The sequence below is a fragment of the Mobula hypostoma genome, chromosome 10, assembly GCF_963921235.1.
Source record: "Mobula hypostoma chromosome 10, sMobHyp1.1, whole genome shotgun sequence".
Classification (NCBI taxonomy): Eukaryota; Metazoa; Chordata; class Chondrichthyes; order Myliobatiformes; family Myliobatidae; genus Mobula; species Mobula hypostoma.
This window is the reverse complement of record NC_086106.1, coordinates 28,817,080-28,831,543: the sequence shown is the minus strand read 5'-3', so window position 1 is coordinate 28,831,543 and position 14,464 is coordinate 28,817,080. Positions and strand designations below refer to the sequence as shown.

At 45.3% G+C, this 14,464-nt stretch overlaps 1 protein-coding gene and 1 pseudogene across 1 annotated transcript; one reads left to right on the top strand and one right to left on the bottom strand.

Moving 5' to 3' along the window:
- Nucleotides 1–14,464, top strand: part of LOC134352788 (zinc finger protein 850-like) — a 119,309-nt pseudogene that overhangs the window by 58,226 nt on the left and 46,619 nt on the right.
- LOC134352773 (zinc finger protein 239-like) lies at nt 5,034–13,365 on the bottom strand. The gene is made up of 2 exons (XM_063060210.1): nt 13,340–13,365; nt 5,034–11,218 (listed from the first exon to the last, which is right to left on the bottom strand). The coding sequence occupies exon 2, from the start codon at nt 10,646–10,648 to the stop codon at nt 9,599–9,601; it is 1,050 nt and encodes a 349-aa protein (XP_062916280.1). The 5' UTR covers nt 10,649–11,218; nt 13,340–13,365; the 3' UTR covers nt 5,034–9,598.

The window sequence follows — 14,464 nt, the reverse complement described above, 5'->3', positions numbered from 1 at the left end:
ATGGAGTTTAATTTGGACAAGTATGACATGTTACATTTTGGGAGATCAAATGTAAAGGGAACGTATACCATTGTTGGCAGAATCCTGAACAGCATTGGAGCACTGAGGGATCTTGGGGTCCAGAAACATTGCTCACTGACAGGATGGTAAACACAAACTATAGAATACAGTACAGGCCCTTCAGCCCATGATTTATACCGACCCTTCAACCTGCTGTAAAATCAAACCAAACCCTTCCTTCATTCATAGCCCCTCTGTTTTTCTATCATCCATTTGCCTAAGAATTTCTCAAATGTTCCTAATGTATCTGCCTCTACCACCATCCCCGATAGGGCATTCCACACACCGATTACTCTCTATGTGAAAAAAAACGCTTTCTGACACCCCCTTATACTTACCTCCAAATACCTTAAAATTATGCTGTCTTGTATTACTCTATTCTGTCCTGGGGAAAAGTATCTGGCTCTCCACTCAATCTAATGCATCTTATCTAGTCACCTCTCATCCTCTTTTGCTACAAAGAGAAAAGCTTTAGCCAGCTCCACTTGTCCTCATAAGACATGCTCTCTAATCCAGGGAGCATCCTGATAAATCTCCTCTGCATCCCCTCTAAAGTTTCCACATCCTTCCTTTAATGGGAAATGAAAACAACCCTCCAAGTGTGTGGTCCAATCAGAATTTTATAGGCTTCAGCTAATCAGAGTTCCATGTGCTTGAACTAATTCCACCGACTAACGAAGGCCAACTCATCATATGCCCTATCACCAAGGTTACTTGGCAAATTTGAGGAATCGTTGGATGTCTTCCCTAAGATCACTCTGTTCCTCCACACTCCTAAGAATTCTGCTATTATGTACTTTGTACAAAATGTACCTTGAATTAACCCTGTATTCTGCCTTCAGATTCGACCTTCCAATTTACTAACCTGCTTTCCTCATCCAAGTCATTGGTAAAGATCACAAAGAGTGAGCATCTCAGAACAGATCCCTGCAGGAAACAATCACCAGTGGTGCAGATTGCACTTGTCAATGCCTCCCCAGAAGACCTCGCAAACATTGACTGGACCAGCTGATGGTTTGATTTACCAAGCTGGGTTCTGCCTGATTTGGTGCTTACACCTTCCTCCCGCAGCCGTGCAATCCCCAAAGACTCTGGCACCTCAGTTTATTCCTCCGGATAACAATGTCTCTGAGAAGAGTTTAAATGTATAACCATTTACAACCACAGTCTGAAACACACTGACACATGCTCTGTATTTTGTCTGCAAAAGAACTGCTGCTCTCCATCAGAATGCGATGATTCCGGCACAGTAAGTTTCTCCCAGGACACTCCACGTGGTTCTCATTCAAGATTATTGTGCATAAAGTGTCCGCAGTAACACCCTGAGCAACACACACAAAATACCAGAGGAACTCAGCATCTGTGGAAGGGAATAAACAGACATCGTGTTGGGCCAAATCTCTTCCAGGAAGGAGGCAGAAGCCAGAATAGGGAAGTGAGGGAGGGGAAGTGTACGGCCAGGTGAACCTGCTCATCATCTCCCTCTAGTTTACCCTTTCACCCCTTCTATTCTGTTCACATGCCTCCTTCTGGCACTCCCCCTCCCTCTCTTTCTCTATCGGATTCCTCCTTCTTCATCCCTTTTCTTTTAAGAGGCTCCTGGATAGGTGCATGGAGCTTAGAAAAATAGAGAGCTATGGGTAATAGGTAATTTCTGAAGTAAGTACATGTTCGGCACAGCATTATGGGCCGAAGGGCCTGTATTGTGCTGTAGGTTGTCTATGTTTCTCTCTCCCCCACTTTTTCCCTCCTAGCTTCTTAGCACATGGCCACCTCACCCTTTGCCTGGTATCCAAACGGTCCCTCCCCCGCCCCGACCCTACCTTTTTATTCTGTTTTCTGCCCATTTCCGCTCCGGTCCTGATGAAGGGTCTCGGCCCGAAACGTTGAATGTTTGCTGCCCTGCATAGATGCTGCCTGACTTTCTGAGTTCCTCCTGCATTTTGTGGGATTTGCTCGGGATCTCCAACATCGGCAGAATCGCTTGTGACTCTGCAGCGACATCTTGTGGCTTAGATATGCAACAGCGGCTCACCCAGGCGGGGCGAGGCTTCCACATCTTCATGACGTCACTGGCTAGACAAGAGAAAGAACCTGGACCAATACTGACCATCAAAGTTGCTGGTGAACGCAGCAGGCCAGGCAGCATCTCTGGGGAGAGGTACAGTCGACGTTTCAGGCCCAGACCCTTCGTCAGGACGAACTGAAGGAAGAGCTAGTAAAATCTCTTACTACCTCTTCCTTCAGTTAGTCCTGACGAAGGGTCTCGGCCTGAAACATCGACTGTACCTCTTCCTAGAGATGCTGCCTGGCCTGCTGCGTTCACCAGCAACTTTGATGTGTGTTGCTTGAATTTCCAGCATCTGCAGATTTTCTCTGGTTTACCATTACTGACCATGACATTTTGGGAGCATGGAAGCCCGGAGATGATTTACCACCGAAAACACGACGAAGGGAATGGAAAACAATAAGATCAGTCCCCTTGAAGGTTACGAGAGAGATTTCACAGGAACATCACGATTTAGGAACAGCTTCTTTCTGCCCGCTATCAGATTTCTGATGAGGTCAATAAAGTCTACACAATCACACTACAGTAATAGTTGCCTTATTAAATTAATGAATACAAAATAAAGACCTGGTTGTTACTCATCAAAATTTGTCTTAAATGACAATTATTTATTGTCTATTTATCATTACCTAATTATCTATTTTGCACTATATTTATTGTAGGTAAATTTCTGCTGCCAGTTTGACGCCCACGTTGTTTCCTTCCACCACACCGACTCTGCCCTATCCAGGGACCGCTCCTCCGCACCTTCACAGCCCAACGCCCCGCTTCTACCTGCCGCTGAGCTCCCGCAGTCCTACCCGGGGAGGGAATGAAACTGGTTGTGTTCCTGCCTCGTCCCTCCAGGACACTGGCTCGCATTGGGAATGCTCAGAAACCACCACAGCACTTCAGTTTGGATAAAACCGACTTCTGAGGCTGAGGGATTTCTGGATAACACGAAATTGCATGGAAGGTCAGAATCAAAAATCAGGGTTATTATCAAAGTTCAAGATGGTTTATTGTCATTTTTCAGTACACGAGTGTAAAAGAAAACGAAATGATTGTTTCTCGGGATCCAATGCAGCATAAGCAACATCATAATAAACCTACAAAATCTTTACACATCACACTGCACTACCGCCGCACAACAACACTTCACAACAATAACCCTGATTCTGTCATCCCCACCTCTCAGGCAGGGATCACTCTCACCCACATCCCCCTCTCCCATTTCTAGAGGGGCCACCCCCGCCGAGAACAAGAACATTCTACATCTTCGTTACGTCACTGCTTCGACCAGGAAAAGAATTCCGCCTAAACCCTAAATACCTCATGTAGGTTTTTAAATAGCTTCTTTCGCGGCCTGAGATCCTCATTTGTTTTACAGCTGACGATATATTTTTAAAAATTTAATGCATTGATCCCGTAGTTATTGCAGCCGTTCGTCACTCCCAGGTGTAACCGTTCTGAGCACTGCTCGGGTTGTTTCTGCCGCTGTGCAAGTAGATCAACGTCAAGTCATTCAGAATCAGGTTTAGTATCACCGGCATATGTCATTAAATTTGTTGTTTTGCGGCAGCGGTACATTGCAACACATAACAATAAAAACTATAAATCAGAATAAGATGTATATATTAGAGGTTTAAAGAAGTAGTGCAAAAAGAGAGGAACAATCATTGTCCATTCAGAAATCTGATGGCGGAGGGGAAGAAGCCGTTCCTGAATCATTGAGTGTGTGTCTTTGCACTCCTGTACCTCCTCCCAGATGGTAGCAATGAGAAGAGGGGCATGTCCTGAGTGATGAGGATCCTTAATGCTGTCTTTCTCAGCTATCACCTTTTGAAGGAGTCCTGGATGCTATGGCGGCGAATGCTTACGAAAGAGATGACTGAGCTTGATTTCATCTCCTGTACAGTGCAGTACCAGATGAAATGCTCTCCATGGTGTGTGTATATAGAAAATTGCCAGTGTCTTTTGTGACATACCAAATCTCCTCAAAATCTCAATGAAATATAGCTGCTGCCATGCCTTCTTTGTAATTGGATCAATATATTGCACCCAAAGATGTTGACCCCAGGAACTTGATAACTGCTCACTCTTTCCACTTCTGAACCCTCGATGAGGATTGGTGTGTGTTCCCTAGACTTCTCCCTTCTGGAGTCCACAATCAATTCTTTGGTCTTATTGACATTGATTGCAAAGTTGTTGCTACACCACCACTCCACCAGCTGATCTACCTTGCTCCTGTACGCCTCCTCATCGCCACTTGAAATTCTGCCAATAAAGGTTATATCAGCAACTTATAGATGGCTTTTGAGCTGTGCCTAGCCACACAATCGTGGGTATAGAGAGAGTAAAACAGTAGCCGAGGCATACATCATCGACATGAGCCAGTGTTGAATGTCAGCGAGGGGATGTTGTTTTCAATCTGCACAGACTGTGGTCTCCCAGTGAGGAAGTCAAGGATACAGTTGCAGAGGGAGGTACGGAGGTCCAGGTTTTGGAACATGTTGATTAGAATTGAGGGTATGATTGTATTGAACTCTGACTGTAGTCTGCTGTACAATATTGCACAAAAGTCTTGGACACTATAACAATATACATGTGCCTAAGACTATTTGCATAGTATTGTATTTGTCAACGTGAAGCAGAAAGCGAGTTTGTAAATCTGACGGGAGCAAAGAATGTTGGGGAATGGTGAGGGTGGAGTGGCACAGGAGGGGTGTGGGGCAGGTGGCAGACAAGGGGTGTCGGTGCAGGGGGTGGCATGTGTGCAGACACACCCGGCTTGGTCATTTGACTCCAAACAATTGGTTTATTGATCATTACAGAATGTCCCTCTCCCTTCCTCTTTTCCCCACCATGATTCCCCTCTCCCTGTCCCCTTCCCACTCTCAGTCTACAATAGAGTCCCATACGAGTCAGATTTACCATCATGTCATGAATTTTGTTTTTTGCAGGAACAGTACAGTGCAATATGTAAAATTACTACTGTACAATGCAAAAGCCTTAGGCACACTAGATTTCTTATATACATTCTGTTTTACATGTTTATTTTCTGTTTTCTGCATTACTGTGTCAGTAGAAAAGAAAACATTTTAGATTTCTGAACATTCATTTTCAAAAAAAAATTTACAGAGTTTTTTGTATTTTGTTAAAGAAAGTAACATATTAAGTAATAGGCCATTTTTCAAACAAAAATTAATACTTTGTAGGTATGAAGCCCAGTGCATGATTAAACAAAGATAGCAAACAGGTCAATGACATCATGAGTTAAGTGAACTAAACTGATTAAATGAAACAGAAACATGTGTAGGAGGAATCAAACATGGTGAAGAACAACCAAACTGAAAGGTGAGGGTGTGGCAGATGTGACAGTTTAACCTTCAAATCACCTATTCTTACACCTTGACAAGGGTGAGCATAGCAGCAAGACACAAGGTGGTCACCTTGCATCAGCAAGGATCTCCCAAGCAGATATTTCATGGCAGACAGGAGTTTCAAGAAGCACGGAGTAGTGGGCAAGGTAAAGAACCAGAAATGCAGTGGCTGGCCATGGGAACTGAGCGCAGCAGATGACAGATACATCAGACTGACACCCCTTCCAAACTGGAAGTCGTCCAGCACTCCTATCAGCTTTGAACTCACAGAAACCACTGGAACCCAAGTACACCCTTTCAAAGTCCGGAGAAGCTTTGTCCAAAGGGGTCTTCATGCCAAAAAGCAATTCTTGCAAAGTGGTAACAAAGCCAAGAGACTCACCTATGCACAAAAACGCAAGGACTGCGCTATTCAACAATGGCAACAAATACTCTGGGCTGACCAGTCACAATTTGACATTTTTGGCTCAAGCAGGCAGTTTTTCCATTGAAGAGCTAGAGAGCACTACGTGGATGAGTATCGGAAATCCAGAGCAACACACACAAAATGCTGTCGGAACATAGCAGGTCAGGCAGCATCTATGGAGGAGAATCCAAAAGCCATCAATAAGGGTGGGAGAGAAATTCTGAGTAGAGATTTCTAATTTCTCTGGTCAGCTGGGATTTAGTGGCTGCACTCTGACCTGTGGGGCTCAAGGTTCAGTTTCCTCTCTAGTTCCTGAGACTCATACACAACAATCCAACTTCTTGCACAGTGCTAGGAGAACGATGGACTTTCAGAGGGAACCTTGTCCAGGTGAGATATTACACTGTGGGCCCTGTATTCTCTCAGGAGGACAGGAACGATCATCTGAATAAAGTGTCCAAAGAACCTATGAACTTCCCTCCACTTTAAATATACCCAAAAATGATTAGTCCTCCACACCCATCTATGGCAATGAATTCCACAGATTCACTACCCTCTGGGTAAAGAAATTCCTCGTCATCTCAATTCAAAAGGGATTTTCTTCCAACCTGAGGCTGTGCCCTCTGGTTCTAGACTGTCCGACTATTGGAAGCATCCTCTCCACTTCCACTATTTCTAGGACTATTAATATTTACGAAGTACCCCATTTAAGAGATATTCAAGAGACTCTCAGATTGACCATAATATTTAGGAGCAAAATTAGGCCATTTGGCTCATTGAGTCTGCTCTGACATTTCATTATGGCTGATCCATTTTTCCTCTCAGCTGCAATCTCCTGCTTTCTCCCCCATATCCTTTCATGCCCTTTCAAATCAACAATCTATCAACCTGTACTTTAAATAGACATAAAGGGCCTCTACAGCTGTTAAGGCAACAAATTCCACAGATTCACCACTCACTGGCTAAAGAAATTCCTCCCCATCTCCATTCTAAAAGGAAGCCCCTCTACTCTGAGGCTGTGTCCTCTGGTCTTAGACTCTCCCACCATAGGAAACATTCTCTCCACATCCACTCTATCAAGGCCTTTCACCAATCGATAGGTTTCAATTAGGTCACCCCTCATTCTTCTAAATTCCAGTGAATACAGGCCCACCATCAAACACTCTTCATATGACAAGCCGTTTAATCCTAGAATCTTTTTCATGAACCTCCTTTGAACCCTCTCCAGTTTAAGTACTTTAAGGGGCCCAAAAATGCTCAATACTTTATAAGGTATCAATATTACATCCTTGATTTTATATCAGAGTCCTGTTAAACTGAATGCAAACATTGCATTTGTCCTCCTCGCCACAGACTCAACCTGCAAATTAGCCTTTAGGGAATCCTGCACAAGGACTCCCAAATCTCTTTGCATCTCAGATTTTTGTATTTTCTCTCCATTTAGAAAATAGACAAATCGTTCATTTCTTCTACCAAAGAGCATGACCATACACTTTCCAACACTACATTCCTTCTGCCACTTCTTTGCCCATTCTCCTCCTCCCTATTTGCTCAAAACTACCTGCCCCTCCACTTATCTTCATATCATCTGCAAATTTTGCAACAAAGCCATCAATTCCATCATCCAAATCACTGACATATAAAGTAAAAAGAATCAATCCCAACACAGACCCCTGTGGAACGCTATTAGTCACTGGCAGCCAACCAGAAAAGGCTCCCTTTATTCCCACTCTTTGCCTCCTGTCAATCAGCCACTGCTTTATCCATGATAAAAAAATTTCCTGTAACACCATGGGCTCGTAGCTTGTTAAGTAGCCTCATGTGTGACACTTTGTCAAAGGCCTTCTGAAAATCCAAGTGCATAACATCGACCAATTCTCCTTTGTCTATCCTGATTGTTATTTCTTCAAAGAGTTCCAACTGATTTGTCAGGCATGATTTTCCCTTGAGTAAACCATGCTGACTACGCCCTATTTTATGATGTGCCTCCAAGTACCCCAAAACCACATCCTTAACAATTGTCTCCAACATCTTCCCAACCATTGAGGTCAGACTAACTGACCTATAATTTCCATTTTTCTGCCTCTCTCCCTTCTTGAAGAGTTGAATAACATTTGCAATATTCCAATCTTCCAGAACCATTCCAGGATCTCGTGATTTTGAAAGATCATTACTAATGCCTCCACAATCTCTTCAGCCACCTCTGTCAGAACCCTGGAGGGTACACCATCTGGTCCAGGTGACCTATCTACCTCCAGACCTTTTATTTTTCCAAAAACCTTCTCTCTGGTAATGGTAACTTCATGCACATGACCCCTGACACCTGGAACTTCCACCATACTGCTAGTGTCTTCCACTTTGAAGACTGATGCAAAATATTTATTCAGTTCATCTGCCATTTCCTTGTCTCCCATCACTACCTCTCCAGCATCATTTTTCAGCAGTCCGATATCCACTCACCTCTATTTTGCTCCTTATATATTTGAAAAAAAGTTTTGGTATCATTTTTTAATATTATTGGCTAGATCACTTTTGTATTCCATCTTTACCTTTTAATAACACTTTAGTTGCCTTCTGTTGGTATTTAAGAGCTTCCCAATCCCCTAACTTCCCACTAATTTTTGCTCTATTATATGCCCCCTTTTTGGCTTTTATGTTGGTCTTGACTTTCCTTCCCTTTTGAATACTTCATCTTGCCTTTAAAATACTTCTTCCTCTTTGGGACGTATATATCCTGTACCTTCTGGATTGCTTCCAGAAATTCCACCCATTGCTGCTCTGTCGTCATCTCTGCCAGAGTTCTTTTCTGGTCATCCCTCTGTAATTCCCTTTACTCCACTGTAATACTGATACATCTGATAGGCACATGGGTAAAAGAAAAATGGAGGGCTGTGCCAGAGGGATGGTGGAATAGGTTAGAAGGTCAGCACAACATTGTGGGCTGAAGGGCCTGTACTGTGCTGTACTTTTCTGTAAACTACTCACCAGAGGTCCAGACAATGGAGAAAGTGAAGCCGGTGCCATTAGTGGAAAGGAGGAGAAGCAGGGGATTTGCTGTAAAACGGTTGGCCATGGATGGTGCAGGGAGAAACAATTTCATGCAGTGAGTGGTCTCAGTCTGGAACTCACTGCCCCAACGGGAGGTGGAATCTTCAAAAGCTTTCAGCAGATTCCCGAGATGGGAAAATTGCAGGATTACAAGGAGAGAGCTGGGAATAAGACTGACTGGATTGTTGATGCAGAGTGGGTTTTGAATGACCTGCACCAGTGCAGTAACAATTCTGTGATTCACCTCCTCTCCCTACCCACAGCCTCTTCATTCATCTGTGCCCGATCTTTGACCCAATTCCAAATGCCCAACATGCTGCATACCCCTTAACCCCTCACTTAACAAATATACATTCATCTTCTATTTCAAATTTACAAAACATTAAATCCCACTTGAGAAAGAGTTGCTGACTTGTAAACGCAGGAATTATTTACCACCGTACTGCTGAAAGGCACGGCTCCCTGGTTTAATTCTCCTTTCCCAGCCCTTCGACTGTCACCCCTCCTCCCACAATGACCACCATCATCGCATTAAACTCAGCCCAGCTGCAGGAGCTGTTAACCTCAGTAGTGAAGACAGGCTGGGACAGTGAGTGTGATCCAACCCTGGACGTGATTATCATGAGCAACAACTGGAGAACCCAGCTCCTGTGGTCACTTGTGAACGCGCTGGTGCTTCCAAAGACCAGCCGACTGGGTGAATCTCTTCCCGCACCTAAAACACGTGAACGGCCTCTCCCCGGTGTGCACCCGTTGGTGTGTCCTTAGGCTGGATGACTGAGTGAATGCCTTTCCACATTCAGAGCAGATAAACGGCCTCTCCCCCGTGTGAACTCGTTGGTGTGTCTTCAGGTCCGATAATTGAATAAATCCTTTCCCGCACTGGGAGCAGATGAAGGGCCTCTCCCCAGAATGAACTTGCAAGTGTATCAACAGGCTGTCTGATCTACTGAATGCCTGCCCACACTCAGAGCAGGCAAATGGCCTCTCACCAGTGTGGATTCGTTGGTGTATCATCAGGCTGTACGACTGAGTGAATCCCTTCCCACATTCGGAGCAGATGAACGGCTTTTCCCCAGTGTGAACGCGCTGGTGATCCTGAAGATGTGATGACCGAGTGAATCCCTTCCCGCACTCAGAGCAGATGAAGGGCTTCTCCCCAGTGTGAACCCGCTGGTGTTCCTGCAGATGTGATGATTGAGTGAATCCCTTCCCACACTCTGAGCAGCTGAACGGCCTTTCCCCAGTGTGAAGTCGCTGGTGCCTCTGCAAGTTAGATGGGTGATTGAACCTTTTCCCACAGACGGAACAGGTGAACGGCCTCTCCCCAGTGTGAACCTGCTGATGTGTACAAAAGCTGGATGACTGAGTGAATCCCTTCCCACATTCCGAACAAGTAAATGGCCTCTCCCCAGTGTGAACTCGCCGGTGAGTCACCAGGCTGGACAACCAAGTGAATCCCATCCCACACTCAGAACAGATAAAAGGTTTCTCCCCAGCAGGAACTTGCTGGTTTTTCATCAAGTCTGATGACTGAGTGAATCCCTTCCCACAGTCAGAGCAGGTGAAAGGCCTCTCTCCTGAATGAACTTGTTGCTGTACCTTGAGGCTGGTTAGAGCATTGTATCCTTTCCCACACACAGAACACTTTAATGATTTCTTTCTGGAAAAAACTGGCTGGTGTCTCATCAGATCAGATGACATTGCGGGTTCTTTGAGAGAGGACCTGGAGGAGAAGAATGTCCTAGACGTGCTGTTGTGTTCTCAAGGTCCTGGATCAATGATTCTAGTACAAAGACATTTTAACCAAAGAAAACTGGAAACTTCAGTTCAGACACAAAGTAACTATATGTTTCCAGTTGGAATGGAGTATTGCTACTTGGCATCAACACCCCTCATTGTCTATTGCTTTTAATCAAACAAATATCTGCTCCCTCCTTCAGAATGAAAAATAATTTATAAAGTTTATCTCCAAGGTGGTTCATTAAAACCTTACTAACGTGCAGAACAAGCATACGGTTTCAGTCTGATGTGACTGGTGAACCATCTTCTCTGACTGTGTGACTGGCCAAAGGTCTTCCCAGATTTGGTGCTCTTGATCACTCATGCAGTGGAACAAGTCTTGTCTTGCTGGTTACACTGCGGTTTATAATTTCTCCTCAGAAGTCAATCAGTCCTTCTCTTCTTCTACATTTGTTGACATTATGATGCTGGTGAACGGAATTGCACAGGTTTGAATTTGGGGTTCCCACACAACAATCCTCTAAATATATCCTGTAAAAGGAGTTTACAACAGCCATTAATAAGTGATACAGGACTGCATTTTAGATTAGATCATTTCAATTTCAATGATGCGTTGTGACTTCTGCATGAGATTGGACATTTATCCAACTAATGACAACAAAATCAAACCCACTGCTCCAAATCAATGTTCGCAGATTACTACACTGTTTGTAGCGATATCGTTCATGAGATTCACAGAGAACTGGGAATTTATCACCATGGCACCAGAATGATGCCAAAAATAGGGACATTAGTTCGGTGGCTAGAAGTTGAGTTATTCTTGTTATTAAAAGAGGATGAGAAAAAATTCTGACAGAAGTGTTAAATATCATTAAGCATCAAGTAAATGAAGGGAATGATTCCTTTATCATTAGGGACAAGAAGCAAAGGACAATGAATTAATTTAATATGAAAGCCAAAATCAGAAAGAATTTTTTAAACAAAGATTAGAATATGGAAAGCAACACACATCAAAGTTGCTGGTGAACGCAGCAGGCCAAGCAGCATCTATAGGAAGAGGCGCAGTCGACGTTTCAGGCCGAGACCCTTCGTCAGGACTAACTGAAGGAAGAGTGAGTAAGGGATTTGAAAGCTGGAGGGGGAGGGGGAGATGCAAAATGATAGGAGAAGACAGGAGGGGGAGGGATAGAGCCGAGAGCTGGACAGGTGATAGGCAAAAGGGGATACGAGAGGATCATGGGACAGGAGGTCCGGGAAGAAAGACGGCCGGGGGGGGTGACCCAGAGGATGGGCAAGAGGTCTATTCAGAGGGACAGAGGGAGAAAAAGGAGAGTGAGAGAAAGAATGTGTGCATAAAAATGAGTAACAGCTGGGGTACGAGGGGGAGGTGGGGCCTAGCGGAAGTTAGAGAAGTCAATGTTCATGCCATCAGGTTGGAGGCTACCCAGACGGAATATAAGGTGTTGTTCCTCCAACCTGAGTGTGGCTTCATCTTTACAGTAGAGGAGGCCGTGGATAGACATGTCAGAATGGGAATGGGATGTGGAATTAAAATGTGTGGCCACTGGGAGATCCTGCTTTCTCTGGCGGGATCAGATCGGGTGCTCCCGATGTGGCCTTTTATATATTGGTGAGACCCGACGCAGACTGGGAGACCACTTTGCTGAACATCTACGCTCTGTCCGCCAGAGAAAGCAGGAACTCCCAGTGGCCACACATTTTAATTCCACATCCCATTACCATTCTGACATGTCTATCCACGGCCTCCTCTACTGTAAAGATGAAGCCACACTCAGGTTGGAGGAACAACACCTTATATTCCGTCTGGGTAGCCTCCAACCTGATGGCATGAACATTGACTTCTCTAACTTCCGCTAGGCCCCACCTCCCCCTCGTACCCCAGCTGTTACTCATTTTTATGCACACATTCTTTCTCTCACTCTCCTTTTTCTCCCTCTGTCCCTCTGAATAGACCTCTTGCCCATCCTCTGGGTCACCCCCCCCCCCGCCGTCTTTCTTCCCGGACCTCCTGTCCCATGATCCTCTCGTATCCCCTTTTGCCTATCACCTGTCCAGCTCTCGGCTCTATCCCTCCCCCTCCTGTCTTCTCCTATCATTTTGCATCTCCCCCTCCCCCTCCAGCTTTCAAATCCCTTACTCACTCTTCCTTCAGTTAGTCCTGACGAAGGGTCTCGGCCTGAAACGTCGACTGCGCCTCTTCCTATAGATGCTGCTTGGCCTGCTGCGTTCACCAGCAACTTTGATGTGTGTTGCTTGAATTTCCAGCATCTGCAGAATTCCTGTTGTTTTAGAATATGGAAAGGTTTATATTCACAAACGCTTATTCCAGCGAAGTCAATGGCCACCTGGCTACCCACAATCCCGCACGCGACAGAAAGTGCTCTGCACTCATCACGCCCGGGGGAAAAAACGCATGCGCATCCCAGCTTCTCGCCGTGGGGCCGTGGGAAGCAGGGAAAATCCCGGGCCTGATTGCAGAGCACGGCCAGCGGCAAGGGGGCCTCGTCTGACCCGGTGTGGCTGTCTGTGGGTTTTCTGCAGCTCCCTCCTAGTCTCCCGCAAATGGTAGCTGAGCCTCGAACCCATTCTCCCGCGTTGGATTTGACCCACAGCCCGAAGCCTCTCTCCTACCTTCCGCCGAACATCCCGGAGCGCTTGCGCACATCATTCACGTTATGTCACTTCCCGTGTGCGCGTGCACGCGCTCCTTAAATCTCCTTCGCGCACTTTCTCGTCCCAGGTGATTTGTGGTTAGCAGTCGTCGAGTGGCTACTTTTAGATGGTGTCGTTCCCGGCTTCAGATCATTCCACACACGCACAGTGACTGCTGTCATTAGGAAACGCCGCTGCCTATCAATGCACAGAAAGCTGCCATGAGCAATATTGAGATGACGGCTGTGTCATTTTAAGCAATACTCTGAGCGCTGGCGGAACTCAGCTGGGCAGGCACCAACAATTGGAGGGGCATGGTCAATCCATATTTCGGGTCAAGACCCTTAAACCGCGAACTGACTGTATTCCCTTTACTACAGCCTGGCCCATTAGCTTAACCTATCCATATCATCCACTCCCAACCTTCACCACAGCCTCCCTGCATCCTCCTCAGAAGTCAAAGGTCAGCTGTGGGCCAACAATAAATCATTGCATGATGATAAAGGCCAAACCAAGTGATATCGTCCTTCATTCAGACGCTGACCTCACTAATTTGCAAATAGTTAACCAGTCCTGTTACCCCTCTCTTTACTAACTTACAGCCCTGCAAGTCATTCTCTCACACATGCCTGTTCACTTTTCTTTTCGACCCTCACCTGCACTAAGCAATAACTTAGAGATTCCAGTGGTCGGGGGGATGCACATGGTCGAGGCATTGGAAGTTAGAAATGAATATTGGACAATCTGTTCATCCCGTTCATTTTCCACCTATCTACAAAGTCTATTGCGCAACATAGACTCAGTGGTCATTTTATTAGGTACCTCCTGTACCTAACAGAGTGGCCATTGTATCTCCGTTCATGGTCTCTTGTTGCTGTGTAGCCCATTCACTTCAAGGTTCGACACGCTGCGCATTTACAGATGTCCTTCTGCACAGCACTGTGGTAAACACGTGGTTAATTAAGATACCATCACCTTCATGTTATCCTGAGCTGGTCTAGCCACTCTCCTTTGGCCTCTCTCATTAACAAAGCATTTTTGCCCAGAGAGCTTTCGCTCACTGGTTGTTATTTTTTTTTTTTGTTTTCTGCACCATTCTGTGAA

Coding starts and splice junctions, on each gene's coding strand:
- LOC134352773 (XM_063060210.1), bottom strand. CDS start 10,648: ATGTCATCTGATCTGATGAGACACCAGCCAGTTTTTTCCAGAAAGAAA.